Here is an 18,406-nt window from a genome sequence, read left to right as displayed (position 1 = left end):
CGGTTCAGATGGATGCCTGAAAAACATACCAGGAAGCATAATGCTCAAGACATCTGGTTTATTTTGGCATGTTTATATCTGTGTTATTTCTTCTGAATATTTTTAGGTTGCTTTCTGCATTGTTTTCCTGTGCCTCAGAAACTTCTCTGCTGTGGAGCGGGCACATTTTCAAATTCCTCCCAGGTCCGACAAAGGGAACAGAAATGTGCTGGATCTTGAAGGCAAGCAGAAGCCATGAAGTCGGCAGCCCCCACAGGCACCCACCTGGCCAGCGGGGTTCAGGCTGGGGCACTCCATTCGCTCCAAATGGGTTTGGGGAGAGAGCAGGGAGCAGCTGGCGGTGCACACAAACTGCGTGAATCTCTCTGCTAGAGCAAGGGGAATTGCACAGCAGCCAGCCTGCAGGCATATCTAAATATTTGTGGCATAGTTTGCATTATTGTTTCAGCCGAGCTGTAAACATTGGGTTGCTGATAGCGGGTTAGAAAGTAGCACCACAGTAAGTTTCAGACTGTGCAGAAATGCAGGGGGTTTTATACTGGCTGACAATTAATGAAAGTCCCCTTGCCTCTTCTGATAAATAACTGTGGTGCCAAAAATGTGCGAGAACCCTGCGAGCCTTTGTTGTGCAGGCTGGGAGGGGAGGAGGAGGAGGACACAGAGCCTGCCCATGCAGGGGATTTCCTTGGAGCACGCACATACCTTTTCACCCATGTAGGTTGTGTTTGGGCTTGCCCTTTCCTCTTCACGTGTTTCCATCGCTGCCAGCAGCTAAATGGAGAGGCTAATTTGAGAGGCTCCCGCAAGTAATTGCAGTGTGGTAATTGCATGGCTAACATGAGGCTTTTCCTTGTCCTGACTGCTGCAGTAATCTGCGTGTCACTGCATGGGTTCAGCTTGGCGGGGACTTTCTGTTTGTTTTTACTAGGAGGTCTACTACTTTGGTAGAATTGCTGTTGCTTAGTGGCTTTCCTTTGCAGCTCTGTGCAAAAAAATCCCATGTTATGGCTAGTAAAATTGTAACATTGTACCCTGGAAGATGATCCCTATGCTCCAACCACCCAAAACCCAAGTGGATAAGAACAGAAACCCAAGCTAAGAACATAAGCCAAAATCAGTCATACATTTGGGGAATAACAGTTCGAAAGGTCTTTCCTGATACTGTGCTTCCATGCCAGAGAGCAGCTACATAAATGGTTTGGAAAAGTGTCGTTCTGTACGAAGAAATACTGCACTTAATTAATTCTTGCTCCTGGGAGGTCAACCTGGGGCACTCATTATTGTCTTAATTGGTGGTGTAAATCCTGAGGCACTGAAGGGGAAGAGAGGGGGGAAAACAACAAGCAGTTAACAACATTCAGCCTTTTGGGTAAGTGTTAGCCAGTTGTATGACCATCTTAGTGACATTTTATGATTTTATTGGGTTATAGGTTTGGTCCTCCACAAATACGGTTAAAGGCAATTGATTTGCATAAACAAAAATATAAGAAAATAGTGAAAAGGAATAATACATTCCTGAGTTCTCCATTAAACTGTGTGAAATAACTCAGTGTGCTGCAACTCAGAAAAGCGTTTCTTTGATCTCCTGTTACTCGTATTAAATTATATTCATTACTCTTCCCATCTGGAGTTTCCTAGCAGGCCAAAAATCATCCTACAGACATTACTGAAAGGAAGTTAACTGTAACTTTTTAATTGTATACATTTCATCTCCTTTTTTTTTTCTTTTTAATTTGAAGAAAGCAGATGGAAGTGCACACCAGCGCTTTCCTCTCTATTTAAATTACTGAAGTGGAGAAGCAGAAAATCTCAGCCATTCTTTCCCCTCACATATTGTTTCAAGGTGACAACTGTTCTGTCTGGAGACTTTGACATGTTTGCTAAAAAGGTCGGGAGTTCAGTAAAAATCAAAATTGTGGAGAAATCCATGCGTAGTCTCAAGGATGCCACGGTACCCTTGCTGGAGAAATGTGGTGGCCGCAGATTTGCAGTCAAATGAGCGCATCTCCTAAGTTTTGTTGGTAGCTGCCTCTGCCAGCTGGACAGTGGAAATGTTGCAAACTCCCCAGGTAAAAAAAATAATAAATTAACATTTTGGCAGTTTGGGTCATGTTTTTAACGTCAGGCCAAGGTTTGTGGTATCAGAGAATGTGTTGGCGTAAGGTACCATGAAAAACAGGTTTTGTTTCCAGCCTCACCAGTGCTAACAGCTAATTGGCATTAGTAACCCTGTGAATAATTCCCTTCAAGCTCTGTTATCAAAATTGGAGGTTTTTTTCTTGCCTTCTGAGGCCCACGGGACATTTTTCACCTTTGGAACTATTAGGATATAATATGAAGTGTGCCTTGCCCTGTATTTACTGGAGAATTTCTTGCAGTTGTGGATGAGTGTCCCCACTTTGGTAGCTTAGGGGAGGATGACACCTTCCTCATCTGCCTGTCCCTGTCCTCTGGGCCTTTTTCTCTTTTTAAGAAATGAGAAAACCCTGAAGCCTTTCAAGCTTTTCCATTTATGTAAAAAATAATGAAAAGAGAATAGGCCTTTTTTCCCCCCTTTAGTGGATTGCTCTTAGGTCCACAGGTCTGTATTCCCATTGCGAGATGTGGGATAACACCTGCTTATTTTTACGAAGTGTTTTGAGTTTTGTTGATTTAAAAACAAAACAAACCAAAACAAACCAAAACACCCTGGTTTTAGTAACAGATTTGGCTTTCTTTGGCTGTGGAAGGTTATGGCTACTCTTCATCTGCAGAATATATTACTAGGTGAGATGAAATATGGATGGCGAGCAGAGAGTTTCTGCTGGAAATAACGGCAACAGTGGACAAACCCAGAGCACTTCTGGGTGCCCAGCCCCTCTGCTGACGGACAGCTGGCATCTCCAGGTGCTCTCTACAGGCTATTGACATTTAACAGCAGGTTTTCATTTGGTTTTGCAAAGACCTGCCTGTCCTGCCCTGACATACATCATGGGCGTGATTTCCCTGCTTCCAGGCAGCACGCCTTCCTCCACATATTGTTGTAGCTGCTTCCATTCTGTGCCGGCGGTGGTTTCCAGCCACAACGTCAGGCAATTAATTTGTTTATTCTGCAAGCTGCACTTCCAAAGCGTGATAGACAGTGCAGACATCCCGGAAAAGTGCTCTGCAACTGGGAATACGCTCATTTTAGCTTCCTTTTAGATAGCTGCTTTGGCAGCTTTCATTACTTGTGGAGTCTTCGTGTTCTGGCTGCAGCCATTTTACAGTGTCTTTTGTACTATATAGAATCCCTTAACATCATAGGCTGGGGCTTTTAGGTCTTTTATAAGCCTTTCTGTGCAACTCCAGGTGTGGGATTGCATGTTATTGCAAGACCTTTCACAGTACATTTTTCTGCTTCACAACTAAAAATTGTGTCTCTTTGCCCTAACCTGGCTGCTGATCCTACCAGAACTTTGTGAGGAAGGGGTTTTTTTGTTCCTTGAGTGCTGCCACCTGTAATAAAAATACAGCAAACCACATTCAGTTCATGAACATACCTGGGCAGTTCCCTGGACACAGAGTAAAGTAGTTTTGTGTGAATCTCATTGCTGAGAGAGACGTAAAATGTTGATGTTCCAGAGAGAGCAGGAACAGGGCCCTTATCTTGCTTACCTATGTTTTACAGGATTAGCAAGGACAGAGGGTAACTTGAATACTGAAATAAATAAATTGAAAAGAGGCTATGCATCACAAACAAAGTTGTTTTGTAAAAAAAGGTAAACATTTGCACAGTCCCTGTTTCAGAACAAAGCTAATGACAGAGGTTTCAGGTGTGTTGTGTGCTGGATTTTCTTTTCACTTGTTACTGTTTTTTATCTTTCCCTTCAAAGCTCAGTCAGTCAGAGTTTATAAATGACTGATAAACCGTACCACAGAACAGTCTTCCCTTCTCCTTTGTTTCTTTTATGATAAAGTAGCAATACTCTTCACTTGGAAGCTTATTTTGCAAATTTGCCAAAGAATGGCCTCTAAATCTGCCGGAGTCATAGCTGGCTGCCTGTATTTGGGGGTAATCAAAGCTGAACCAGATGAACCGAGCAGGCTGTTCAAACAGATTGAGCTTGCAGTAGCCCTTCTCTGCTGATTACCCCCGTCCCTGGCTTGCAGAGCAAGTTTTCAGCTTGTAAGCCCGCTGCATTTGCAAATAAGATTTGGCATGCCCAATGCTGGCGCAATATTTTTAAGACGTTGTTGAGATCAAATGATCGATCTCTTCATGCGATGTGCGTAACTTGGGCTCTGAATCATCTGACTTGCCAAAAGCAACTGGACAGCAAAGGAGAGGAAGTTGTGTAGATTCCCTGGTAGATATATAAGGGTAGCAGTTCATGCTAACAATTCTGTAAGACTTCATAAGCTTAACCACTCAATGTTATCTCGAGGGTTCATCCTTAATGAGTGCCTTTGTATTCAGATAGCCAGTGGCATAATGGCGTTCAAAATATTTCTGAAATAGTTAATATTCTCTGTGGGCACCGCTGCTCTGTACTGAGCTCTCTAATTTTGACACACTCACAGGCAAATACTACAGAAGTAAGCAGTGAGTGGGATGAAGCGGGGATTTTTGGCATTGTGTTGAAGTTACATTGACTAAATAGCTTAGTTCTATGCAATAGACCTAGTAAACTAGGTTTATTTGCTGCTTGATACATACAGTTTCACATATCACACTCCGCTTTCAGTGCGGCAGATAAGGTATCAACACAATTAAAAGTGAAAAATAATCTGTCTGCTCTGCCAGTGGTGGATGCTCAGAGAACACACGCTGATACAATAGATTTCTGAATAATTTATACTCAGCATTTTTTCCTTGCACTCGGTAAATGAGGACGCCTAATGTGGCATGGTCAGAGTGATACTCTGTCTGTCATCCATTAAGATAACAAGATTGGTGGGCCTGGGAGGAGCGCGGTGTGGTGTGCAGAAAAGATGGTATTAAAAATTGAAATGCTTGTCCAAAATGCTTTGTGATAAAAGTAGCTCAGAAGGATGGAATTAATTCATAAGTGTGATTTCTGCAAAGCTTTGTTTGTCTTCGCTAAAACAAAAACACAGGAAGTTGTGGATAAAAGGAATATTAGAGCAAATCACTGTTCCTGATAGGCCTTCAGTAGCTTCCTGTACTTTAAATTCAAGTACTTTGTAGGTCCTATCAAAAACAATTATGTGTGACAGTAATGCTTTATGTCTCACAGAATGTTTTTTTCTTTATATTCATAAGGCATTTTAAATTACAAAGAAAGAATCATTTGTGCTTGTTTTTGCCACAGGAGCATCTCATCTCCTGTCACAGGCTGTTAATTTAGACAGGATGCTAAAATATTTGCATAAAAAATTGCTCAGGTAAAATATTCAGTGAAACAGATTCCTTTCGAGGTGAGTGTATTACAGAAAGTAGTAGTTAGCTTTCCAAGACAGTAGGTGCTCAGAGTTGATAAATTTATAAGCAGTGGTGGTTTGCTTTCTCTGAAGTTTCTGACAACTTCTCCAGTTTAGATCACATTCAGATTTTCTTGGTTTTTGAAAAATCTATTGGGGTTGTGAGATCAGAGGGAAGTCATTTGACAAAAAAACACTTGGAGGAAACTTAGGCTTGCTTCTAACTTTGCTATTTTTAGTGAACAGGCCAGTGTATTGTACCTGTGCTATCTGGAGTGCAGCCTTGAGATGTTTTAAATGTGATTTTGTGTTTAATGGGGCAGTGAGTGCCCGCTCTGCCCATCCCCACATCCTGCACGGTTTACTCTTGCTGCAGAGCTGCTGGTAACCGCAGCAGGTAAGGTGCAAACCCCCACCAAGAGACAGACAGGACGCTCTCTGGTTTTTAGTTTAGAGGTATGTTTAGAAGAGGCTGTTTCCTCTTTTCTCTGTATTGAGTGACACTTCTGGAGCTCATATTTTGTTTTGAGTAGTGCCTATGTCAGTAAACCAGAAGTTGCTCGAGCATGGATCCACAGCAGCTTCTGCCTCAAAGCATGTGAAGGAAAGAGGAGGCTTTAGGGGCTGTTGGGTTTGGATTCTTTTATTACTCCAGTTGTTCAGCACAGTGAGACAGTTGCTTCATGAGAGGGTCCTTTGTGTTAATTCAGGCCATTTTGTTTCTTCTCCTGTCAGGCTGGTGGTGGGAGAGTTACTTCATTGATGCCTATGGGTGTTCATTTATGTGTGGCTGCAGGGGAAGCTGCCAGTCTGGGCTTCCCCTACCTCTTTCCAACTAAAATGTGGTGACCAAATAAGCTTTACAGAGACCCCTGAAACCAGCACAGCTCACGCTTTGTCTGTTCAATTAAACTAAAATAGATGTCATGGCCTCCTCACTGTTTTAGTTAGCATCGTCGGCAATTACCGCAGAGCCAGGCATCGCAATTAGGGGAGTATCAAAGCAAGAAAGTGGTAAGTTAGTATTACCGTATATTTTCTTCTTGGCAAATAAACAAACATACACACGCTTGCCATGTTTTCTGTTGCAGAGATTGAAGCAGTGTTACTGAGCAAAGTGTGGAATATGAGATAGCAGTGTTATTGATAACATAAAAGGTTTTTTTTAATAATCAAAACAAATAAATTTAAATACTTCTGTGTCCAGTAACTTAAGGAAAAGAAAGAAACTAAGAGTTTTTATTTACCTCTTTGATGGTAGTATTAAGTATCGTCCAAATTAGAGGAGCTAACCTCAGGATGAGGCTTGCCTGTGCAAGAGCTACAAAAAACTATTGCCAGGAGATACGTGATCAAGGAGGCATTTTTCAGTTCTTAATGAATTTGAGGTATTTTCATAACATTAGCATCTATAGCATGTTGGGTGTGCAAGGAATTTATAACAAGTCCTTACTGACTGGGCCTGTCCTACCACTCCCTTGTCGTATGGCCAGAAACTCTCCCAGTTAACTCTGAATGATAGGGTTTTTGGCTTTTGAACTACTCACATATCTCGATGAGTGCTTCTAGGAGAGCCAATTTTATAGCTTGCCATGATTGCATCTTTAGACAAATGCGTTGTGGGCACAGAGCTATCATCTGCGGCATCAAGTTTACCGCTTCCCTGTAGGGTGTAAACGTGGCTGGTTGAAGAGTTTTAACCTCTCAAGGCCTCCAACAAATATTAAATTGCTAACTGTTCTTCCATAATACCATGATGTTGACTGAAATTTGACCCTGGTGCTTGCTGAAATGATTTTCAAAATCTGAGTGAGAAGGTTAAATAGTGTTGTCAAATTTCCAAATGTCTGTTGCAGAAATACTTTCACTGAATATCTGTGGGTTGAGCTCTAAAATGCTTAAAGTAATCCTCTTTTTTTTTCCTTCATTATTATATGATATTATCTAAAGCTTGGATTTCAGTGCTGATAAAGAAATTAACTGGTTTTTTGCCTTTTTTTCCGTGCCACCTAATCTTGCCATTTATGGCTGTTTTTCTGCCTTTTACTTGCTGAAGGAGGAATCCAGTCAAATGGTGCCCCTTAAGTACAAACCAGACCTCTAGTTCTCTTTAATTTCTGTTCAAGAGTATTGTAATTGCTTGATTATTTTTACAGCTGCATCTGAATAAAAAAAAAACCAACGCTGTAATTGGCAACTTTTACAAGTTCACAACTCAATAACCTGATGCTGGAACTCTTCCACCTGCAGAAGCCTCATTAATTGCTGTAGGGGTCCCAGCAGCTAAGAGACCTGGGTTTCAAATTATTTCTCTTTTTCCATGCAGCCTTCAAACTGGAGAATCTCTGCAGTAACAAAAATAGATGGGACCTTTAGGCTGGGAGAGATTGTAGGTTGTTGGATGAGTATTGGACTTCCAAGTGGATCTGTTAGGAAGGCCATTGTTTACCCAACTCATTACTACATACATAAGCCCAAACCATTTGTACTTGAGCTTTTTTGTAAAATCTAGGATTTAATTTCCTGAGTGCTGTTACTAGTTCTAGTTTTGTTTATTTTGGCCATAGGTTGCATTATTTAATTAACTTTTATTTAAGAGAAGAGTCTTTATTTAAGAGATGAGTCTTATGTTGCAAAAGACAACACTAAATTATAAGAAGACCGAGCCTTTAAAAATGTCATACTCCAGCCATAACTTCAAATTTATTTTGTTATTTTCAAGCAATGTTAGTGCCTGTCTCTAAGGGTTATGGGAAGCTCGGAAGTTTATTTGATTTCTATTCTTTCTTGATTTCAGGGCTTTTTCCGCAGGAGTATCCAGAAGAACATGGTTTACACATGTCACAGAGATAAAAACTGTGTTATCAATAAAGTTACCAGAAATCGCTGCCAGTACTGCAGACTACAGAAGTGCTTTGAAGTGGGAATGTCCAAAGAATGTAAGTTGTCTTCAGAAACCATTTCTTGTTTGTCATATTCTACATATATTGGGCAGTCCCAAGGGAGAAAAATACTATGCAATTATGTGATTGAAGCCAGTATCTGCATTCATATGCAGAGAAAGAAGTATGGATTTTGTACACATTTACAAAACTGATAGTACAATGGCCTTGAGTCTTCTGTTCTTACTGGTTGGAGCCCCTCAAAAGGTGAAATAAGCTGACAAATCCCCTTCTGAACCTGCAAAGCTGGTAAAGCTGACTGTGTAGAAGTGCTGCCGAGTGCACAAAAAACCCAAAGGATTTTCATTTATTTTCTAGATATCTCTGATTTGCCATTTAAATTGACATTTTAAAATATTTAGGTAGAAATCTGTGATTTTTCTCATTTTCCAGTTTATTGATATAACTGTCAAGCATGAAAATTTAGCTTAAAAAGCCGTTCTCAAATCCATGTGGGGTAATACTTCTGAAACTTTCTCTTTTTTGATTGAAGTGATTGCAGCAGCAAAAAAAGTCTTTGGATTAGTGATTTGTTTGATTGTTGAGGGTTTTACCTCTATCAGTGATGTTTCTGATTTTAGTGGGTCAATTCCAGTAATAAACACTACAGAAATTTTCAGTTGGTGCATAAAAGAGGGGGGAAAATTGCCCAACACCACTTCTTTACTCCAATTCACTCACAGAAAATAAAACAAAATTGACACTGATGAACCATTTTTGGCTGCACTGTGACTTAAACCAGTTCTTATCCTCAGCATTTCTCCTTCCTGAATTGTGTGGGACTTCCCAGTAGTTCCCTTCTCTGTCTTTGAGGGGGGAGCCACAGAGGTCCCAAAGCCACACTCATACTCCTGGTTGCATCCTGTTTTCCTCTCCCACCCTCTCCTTCCTCTCCTCTCAGAGGAAGAGTGTTGAGGAGCAGAAAAGGAACCAGATACACCTTTAGGACCACTTTGCAGTGTTTCCAACTCCTTTTCATGGAAACCTGAAATTGTGGTTATTGAAAAGGGCCAACATCACGTTTCAAGCAACTGGGAGAAGAGGTCTTAAGATTTCTACAATTTCACTGTCCTTGGATTTTCTAGATTTCTTGTGTGCCTGAAGTGCCCTTATCTATACTTATGTATAAATTTACTGGAGTGGAGACCATGATGGGAGTCAGGGAGAAGATAGGCTAAATACAAAGCTGCACAAAGGTGTAAGACTGCATGAGAAGGATTTTATTGATAGGTATTTGACCACATATACATCTGTGCACATGAAGCTTTTTTCCCTGGATAAAAACAGTATGATGCAGTTTGGAAGAAAAGAAAAAACACTTTTCTCACCTAAGGGCTTGTTGGCCTTGAATTCTTAAGGATTTTATTGCTGACGTGAAGTAGTAATCTTATTAAATGCTGTAACGTCACATCAGAGTAGGTTTTGGAAATATCAGCAGTATTTCTAACACGTTAACCAGAGTTGCTTGGGGTGAAGTATAAAGACTTACTGCCTTTTAGGTGATGGATTGTTTTCTCCCATAGGGTAGCTGGAGCTTTGCCAGCAAGAATTAAGGTTTTGCTCTGTCTGTTTCCTTGGGTGAATTTAGTGAAATTGCCCTTTGGCAGCTGCCTTTATCTCAAACCACTACAGTCACTGAGAAGGGGATGGGAGGCTGGAGGGGGACGAGAGGGTACTGGGGAGAAGGGAGGGATGTCCTCTGGCTGCGTTTCTGTAGAAGGCATTAGCAAAGGAATAGAGAAATTATTTTAAATGTCATCAGTTTGAATGCAGTGTGTCTTGTCTCCTGCGTTTAAGAACGAAGACTGAAGTTATTCCATGTTATCCCTTCATAAACAGGAGCTTTTCATCTCTTAAGAGATTTGAAAAACTGTTTTCTTACCTGACCTTCTTTCATAGATGTCTGCAGGTTTCAGCTCCATCTCTTTAGAAGTTTATGTAAACAAAGGCACACTTGTCAGTGGGCTTTTCCTTACCAGATGGAGGTATTTCTTTTCCCCTAGCACCTTATTTGCATTTTGTTCTTCTGTCTTCTTACAGTTTGTAACATGAAAGCCACAAACAAAGGACAGAAAAAAGTATCAGAAAAATCTCACAGGGAAACAAGCCCACAATGCTCAAACCAGTCCCAAATGGGGAAAGCAATCGCGGTGGGCAGCTGCAAATAGGAACCGCGGGGTCTGTTCCCAGGAGCTGAGGAGGAGTAAATGTAGAGTTTCAGTATACAGAATAATCTGTGCTTAAATGCTACAGTCCGGTGTTTATTTGTTCTGCCTTTAAAGGGCACGCAAAAGTGCTTGCATATGGGACTCCTTTTGAGCTTAATGAGCGTTACACAAAACCATCAGAGATGAGATGGTAACTGGCTGCCTAGCCAGCCTGATAAGGAAGGTTTTGAGAATGGAGGTACAGTGTTTTGGAAGAGAAGAGGTACCGAGCATTTCTTGTGTGCTTTTATCTTGATTTAGAGAATGAAATTAGATGATGGAGGAATGCACCAAATTTGCATTTCTTTATAGGTTGTTTTGTTCATGCAGGGAAAAAACCTGTTATCTTCAACCCCATGTTAGCCCCCAGATCTGATCAAAAGAGGTCAATAACACGACTGCCTCCAGGGCAGTAGTAGAGCTGTTTGCCTTGTGATAATATCTGCAGGACCCGCTGAAACTGGATCCCATTGGTGTGGGGACTGTTTGTCATTGGGCAGCCCCTCTTGCGAAAAGTTTGTGCTCCAAATAGACAAGACAAAGGCTGTGAGGGGAAACAACTTAGTGATGACTCTCTTATCATCCTACAATCGGGCAAAATGCAGCTTGAAATAAAGCCCTGCTGTCTTTCATCAGATCCTGCTCCTGCAGAAACTCCTGAGCTTGTGTTTCTGCAACCTGAGCTGCAGCTCTTGATGTGACAGCCTGGAGCCAGCCCCACCACCAGCATCAGATTTTGGGTTTGTTGTATGGCTGTCCCACCTCAGTTCATGCATGGTAGAAGAATGGTAGGTGCAGCTGAGGCTCTGATCCCTATTCCAAACCATTTCTATCTTTCTTACCCTTCCAGCCTGTTAATTTTTTAATTAACATGTAGAGACAAATGGTGATCACACAGGAGGTTTGGACTCTCTTTTTTTGCTGCGGCTGAAGTGAAAAGGCTACTAAGGCTGACAGGGGCTCATTATGTGATGGAGAGCCTTAGGAAACTAACCTCTGCCCTTCCATTACGCGATCTCTGAGCTGATGTTGAAGCACCCTCCTTGGCCTGACCCCAGGTGTCAGCGAGCAGCACCCTGTTGCCTGGATGCCGGGACCCTGGTTCTTGGGAGCCGGCGAGGGGTCAGGCGTACGGCGCTGCCTCCCACAATTAAGGGAACATGCGGGACACTGGGCCAAACTCTCAAATAATAATGGACCCTTTCAAGCGGGATGCTGGAACATGCGCCTTGTAAGGTGAAGCCTGCCCTTAAAAAAACCCTAAACTGGATTTATTGCAGGGTGCAAGGGGGGAAGAAAATGGAGCTTCCTTCTGCCACAGCTGCTCAGCTTAGCCCAGCAGCTCTTCCACCTCTTCTACTGAATTTGCAAGGACTGTCACTGTGCTTCATAATCTGCAGGGTCCCCCCAGGCATGTACCCAAACCATGTCCCAGGGTGTGATGAAGGGAAGCCCTCTGTACTGACATAAACCTCGTCTGCAGTGAGCTCTAATAGAGTGAAATTACGTTTATAAAGGCAGAGAATTATTGTTCCATATTGCTTCAGTGCACTGAAGCAATGTTCAGATTTGTAAATCTGCTTACAATTAACCTCCCTGGAGGGGAGGGAAGGAGGAAGGGAGGGAATGCAGGGGAATTACCATGAAGTGTAGAGAATCCAGTTTTTGTGCTCCATATTTGGGGTTTTTTAAAAACTTGCACAGAAAAGTCTGTTACTCTTTGTCACAGATTTCAAAGTCTTATAATACTTAAATGTTCATGCTTCTCGGAACATATGATTACATTCTGCTGCTGAAATATAGAATGAACTGATTTACTTATTTTAATTCTGGTTTAAATTTGCAACCAGGAAGTATCAACTTGAAGAACTGTCGTGTTTGAGTTTTTATTTTATATTTCTGTTTAATTTTCTCTCAGACTCCTTAGAGAAGCGCGATTCCACCTCCAGCAAGTGGTTAAGCGGACGGCTGGTCTGCGTAGTTGTGTTTGAGAAGTTCATGCAGATTCCACTGGTATAATTTTAAAGTGAATTAATTAGAATGCATGAAACCTCTGTTTAGATGCTTTTACTCAGAACTGAAGTGCGTTTTTATTCTTTTTAGCCAGCAGTAAGCACTGAATTTAAGAGTTGCTTCTGGTTTGCTACAGGCTAGATTTTTAACTAGATTCCAAAATATCACAGAGTGGCTGGGGGCTTGTTCAAAAATTCCAGTATGGTTGCCTCTCCTGCTGGCTCCTGGCTCGCCAGGCTTTCTCGAGAGGCACAAGCCAAATATCAGAGTGGAAATCACAAAACCCTGAATTCTGTTCTGGGACTAATTCCTCTCTCTGAATACTACAAGCTGATTAGACTGGTTTTCCTGTCCTGAGAGGTGTAAGTGATGAGCCTTTTTAAAGGGGCTGGGAGACCTTTTATTGTAGGTGCTTTGAAAGTGAAAGATGTAGACTATAAAAATACCAGTGAAAGTAAGGATTTGATTGAATCAATAGTGGGGAAACAGTGATCAAGTCATAGAGATCACAGATTTTTTCATTTTGTTCATTAAGGTTGAGTTGAGGATTTTTTTCAGTTGCAGATCAGATAGGAATGTTGTATTTTTTTTTCAGGCTGAAAAATTTGGAACTTTTAAAAGTTAATGCCAAACACTCAGTATCACTGATAGGGAAAGATTTTTTTGTTTAGGATGAGAGCAAAGTGAACGTGAAGGGTCTTTTTGCTACAGAAACCACTGTGCTCTAGTGTCAGTCTGTCCTCTGCCAGAGATAATGCACACTTTGTTACACGGGGTGGCCGAAAATGAATTATATACAATTAACATTCTCTTGTAGAGAGCTGATTTGAACTTGTTGCGCATTGTTTCCCATGGTTAAACAAACATCTCTTGCTTTTCACATGGGTTTAGCGTCTTCAGAGAAGTGGATCTGCTTTTCTTTTCTCCTTTTGGGGTCTGCCTCTTTTGTGTTTTAGCCTTTCCCCCTGATTTTGCATAGCTTTCACTTGCCAGCTTTAATGTTTAAAGGAGCAAGTTAGATTGGATGTTATTATTCATAATTTACTCTATGTTCTGTGAAGATGGTTATGTAATAGCAGTAATTGCATCAACTCTCCTAATGAGCTTTCCCTCCAGTGCCATGTACAGCAGATTAATAGCCCATGAATTCATTTGCAGCTCGTTGTGTTTCAGAAAAGTATTTCAGGCAGCAATTAATAAACTGCTAAAGAAAATAACATAAAAAATGATTTTTTTTTTATTATGTTAACTCTCCAGCTGAACAATTTATTGGCACCTTTCATGATGGGGCTAAGTAAATTCTCTCCTAATTCCTCAAGCAGAGCGTGATTAGTGAACCCTGCTCAACTCACAACTCTTTGATAATTAGTCTGATCTTTATATCCTAAAATGTTAGGGAAAAGTATGAATAACGTCCGAAGGTTCTCTTTTTCATTTGTTCGTTGCCTTTCGGGCATTACGCAAATAGCTGTAACTTTAAACCATAACACGCTAGTGCTGCAAATTCTTTTTCCCCTTTTTTGCGTAGAAAACCCATAATTGTGTAAGCTAAGAATTGAAGACCCCGGCCAATAAACAACCCCTGGCACCATTTCTGTGCCTCTTGTTTTCGGCTCCAGCATCCCGTACCTCCCAAGTGGTGGGACTGAGCCCAGAGCAAGGACCCGGGCAGGGTCAAGGGGTGCTACTGCCCTGCGGGAAGATAAACCAAGGGTTGAATGCCACTGGGGAGGGAGATGCTGGGAGAAGGGCACGGGGAGGGAAGGGAGAGCAGGGAAACTCCTGCGTTTTGCAGTGTTAAGAGGGAATGAAGTGATTGAACCCAGTGGAGGAAGAGCACCTCTGTGAGGAAAGTGCCTAGGGGAAGGGGGAGACACCACAGAATGTGATCAGTCTTGCCAGCCTGCCCTAGAATTATGCTTTTCATCCCTTTTTTAAATCAAGATTTTTTTTTAATCAAGTTTTTCATGTTTTGCATCACTTCTTGTGCAAAAAAATCAATCGTCTGTTCACCCCCCCTTAATCCAAAAGAGGCACAAGGCCTTGGCTTGTCTTTAAAAGTGTGTGTGTATATATATATATGTATTTATTATTTTATTTTTTTAAAAAAACCTTTTCCCTCATTTTGAGCTCTTGAGGACTGAGTAAGCATAAAGGGAATTCCTTCAATAAGCTCATACAGAGATTGATTACATGTCCTCAGCTGGAAGTTACATTAAGACTTATTCGCTAAGGTATAGCTACCGTGGTGAACTTTTCATCGCTCTCTGCTGTCTCTATGACAACATGGATCCTGGCAGAAGTTACCAGAGCTCGTGTGCTCTCCGCAGCCTTTGTCTGCATCCATCAATCCTGGTCTTCAGTTACTGCAAGTGTGTGCCTTTGTTACCTTTTTGCTTAACAAGGTGTGCTATTAAAGTTTTGGCACTTCTGAAGTTATTATTCTAATCATTTATACTGCTGTGGCTGACCATGGTCTGAAAGAGAGGTGCTTTAAGAAAGGAAAAAGTGTCAATTAGACATTAGTGAACTTGCTGAATGCCTCTTGATCTTGGCCTGTGGAGGAGATTCAGCTGAATGTCACAGAATCCTTGCATGGGTAACTTTCCTTTTGTTATAGGTGAAACTTGGAGATAACTAGAGCCAGTGGAAAGTGTAACACACATGGAGCCTAATTTCTGCTTATACCTGCGGCACACTCCAAGGAAGTACGTGTTACTGTGCAGTGACTCCAGCAAAGTCCTCAGACTTGACTGAACCCTTTCTTATTTTAAGGGAGCATATTTCATCAGAGCCCATGGAGCAGCTAATGATGCTAGTAGCTCAAATTTCCATGGTGGCCCCGCCATGTGCCACCTCCTCCAGAGGTCTGGCTCTTTCCTGCGGACCAATTGTGGCACTGAAACAGGCAGAACTTCCCATTTTTTTCATTTCACAACTTTTTAAAGGATCATCATGTGCTTACTTCAGCCAGTTTCTCAGTAAAAGGCAATTTGGGTAGCTATCTGTTACAAAGCTGCTTCTTAACATGGATCTGGGTGTTTCTGTGGCCTTTTTCTGTTATTTTCTGTCCTCCACTTTGGTTTCAGGGCATCCATGGGGGTAGTTATAGTATTATTCTGGATCATACATATTAAGACACTGACTCGATGCATTTGTGTTGCCATTGCAAGTAGCCTTTGCTACTCTTCTTGGGTTTAGTCCCATCCCTCCTGCTTTCCCGGCAGGAAAACCCTGGGTTATACTTTCTGCGCTGTGCTGTGCTGGACAATGCCGCTGTAAGAGCAGATGGGAAATCTGGAGGTAGCCTCTCTCTGCCTGGTCCATGCACTCTGAAGCACGGGGCTGAGGCCACGCTTGCTTGGTCATGCAGACATAAGTGCCGAGACCCCAATCCCATGACCTCAAAAGCTTTGTTTCAGAGCTTCCATTCTTCCTTTGTGCGCTCAGTTCACTGCTTCATATTCCTCATTCGGATCATTTTCTTGTTCAGGGGCACGGGGCATCTTTGATGCATCTCTCTCTCCTAATTGCCATTGCGCCACACGGGTTGTGCTTTCTGTACTGGCACCTTGTGGTTTCTCCACTGTCTTTTTTTTCCTTCCTTTGAATGCTTTTTTTTTTTTATTTTGGGATGTTGAATCTGAAGGATGATAAAATGTCGATGAGATAAATATCAGTCTGGGAATGAGCAAATTGCCAGTGCCCTGGGCCTTCAAGCTAAACATGGCTTATTTGGTTGTCAGGCCAACCTGAAAATGTTATCTACAGTAGCCAAGATTCATGAGAAATGCAGTAAATTGTTCCCAAGAGTTCTGGGAAGTCTGAACTGCAGCAACCCGACAGTGCCTGAAAGACTCAGTATCAGAGGATACGCATGTTTGGTCCTTCTCTTTAGAAGAAACATATGTGAGAATGTGTACATCTTCCTGACGGTGCGTATCTGCAAACTCACTTCATTGTTTTCCTGCTTTACTGGAGATGGTCTTGGGTCAGATAGGTGCCTCTGCAGAAGGTGAAGCAGCAAATCCCCTGCCAGCACCTCTGTGGAGAGCAACTCCTGTGCTGATGGTGTGGAAGATAAAAAGCAGGTGCTGGAAAACAGTAAGCTCCCAAAGACGGTTTAGGAAGATCTCTACATAAGTAGATGAGGCCATGGATTTCCCTCTGCTGCTGTCAGGCTCTTAAAGCTTGCGTGAATTGCTATAGCAGAGGGAGTTTTCCATTGCCATGCCTGTGATAAGCCGGCTGACACATTGCAGCTCCTCCTGCTGGGATGCTGGCCCTAGGACTGGGCTCTAAAAATAGCCCCGATTTGTTTTGAGTTTAACTTGGTATCACATGCTCAATTTAAAATACAGTGGAACAGTTAATCTCCAGTTCTTCAGCTCTTGCATGGAAAGTGTACAGGATTTTTTTAAAGTTAGATGGCATACTAGTGGTAGAAATAACACCCTCCCTATCTTAACTTAAACAACAGTCTGCTGTTAATAATAACAAAAGGAAAAAGAAAGATCATAGAGCATTGGGATTTTTAATTTCCTTCAACCCATAGTGTGCAGAAAGGGTTTTGTCCCGTCTCACCTTATTCCAACATTAGTTCTCATGCTTGCTTCTTTCTGAAAGCCCTTAAATTTTTTCGTCTAGGTCTTATGAAAAGTCTGTCAATCAGAGGACAGGTCTGAAACTGACTTTAACAAGTTGTAGCTTGAGGCCCTACAGGCGATGCCTGCAGCTGATAGCATTTAATCAGCTGTGGGATCGTTTCTCAGTGCTGTGCATCCATAACCAGTTGCTTATTGTCAATAGGAATGGATTTGGTAAGTAAATGGGAGGAAATTATCTGACTCTTGGAGACATTTACCTGGATTTCAGAGTCAAAGCTAAGTGGAATTCTTCCTTTCCCCTGGCAAAAAGTGCAACAGAAAGCAAACATGCTTTTAGTTGGATTACAGGCATGGTTAGTCATCTGACAGACAGTTTTAATGGAGTCAGAAAGACATGCTGGGGAAACATGCTGACCTACTTTCTTTCTTTTTTCTTTAACTTTCAAGCAAGTGAAATGTTAATTTAAAAACTCCCCGTAAAGTTAAGTTTTGCTGACAGAGCTCATTTTGTAATTAATTCATTTACGCTTCTGCTTGGGGTACAATAGATGGTTTTGGTATCTGAATTTCATCAGGTTGTTTTCGTTTCTGTTAGGAAATTGGGTTACATCTGAGAAATCCATGTTCTTCCCCCTTTCCAGGACAAAGCAATCAGCTTCAAGTTAATGAATTATTTAAGTCCAGTCCTCTGAGGGAGGACTTTACAAACCATTTAAAATGACAGACTAACAAAGCGTACCACATTTGTATCATTTTCAATGCATTATATTTTTAAACATTTTTCATCTTCAAACTTCTGGGAAGAAGCATTACTGGCAGATAGTGTCTCTCTTTTTGCATTTGGGATTGTTTTTTCCCATGTTAAGTAGGTCGATACTCCACTGTCAGTATTTTCTTGGAGGCAGGACTCAGTGTATTTAAACCTGGGAAATTCTTACTGTAAAACCTGAGAGCCTGTAAAGAAGGCATTAAATTAAATAGGAAAATTTAACAATGATGGTGGATTGAAACATCAAAAACCAGAAATACTAAGTGGAATGATACTGGAAAGTAAGGGAAAGCTTTTAAAAAATACTGCAGGCATCACCGCGCGCTCTCCTGTAGCAGGGGGCACGCGTGCAATCCATCAAATTGCTCAGGGGTGCCAGGTTTGTGCCTCTCTGGGCTTCACTCTCCTGGCAGCAACAGATGGTTTTGGTGAAGACATCACAGCGCAGCTGAAGGTCGTTGTTCC

General features: G+C 41.7%; 1 protein-coding gene across 1 annotated transcript in view; it reads left to right on the top strand.

Moving 5' to 3' along the window:
* The window catches only part of LOC104536271 (retinoic acid receptor beta), a gene marked incomplete at its 3' end in the record, with an annotated part of 69,254 nt that overhangs the window by 36,754 nt on the left and 14,094 nt on the right, over positions 1 to 18,406 (top strand). Inside the window, exon 3 of the mRNA XM_010178837.1 lies at positions 8,201 to 8,342. Within this exon, the coding sequence (XP_010177139.1) occupies positions 8,201 to 8,342 (142 nt within the window). The remainder of the gene's footprint in view (positions 1 to 8,200; positions 8,343 to 18,406) is intronic.

Source organism: Mesitornis unicolor, unplaced genomic scaffold (genome assembly GCF_000695765.1).
Source record: "Mesitornis unicolor isolate BGI_N332 unplaced genomic scaffold, ASM69576v1 scaffold46830, whole genome shotgun sequence".
NCBI classification, from domain to species: Eukaryota; Metazoa; Chordata; class Aves; order Mesitornithiformes; family Mesitornithidae; genus Mesitornis; species Mesitornis unicolor.
The sequence above is the reverse complement of the archived record's forward strand: the minus strand, read 5'-3'. Positions and strand labels throughout refer to the sequence as shown.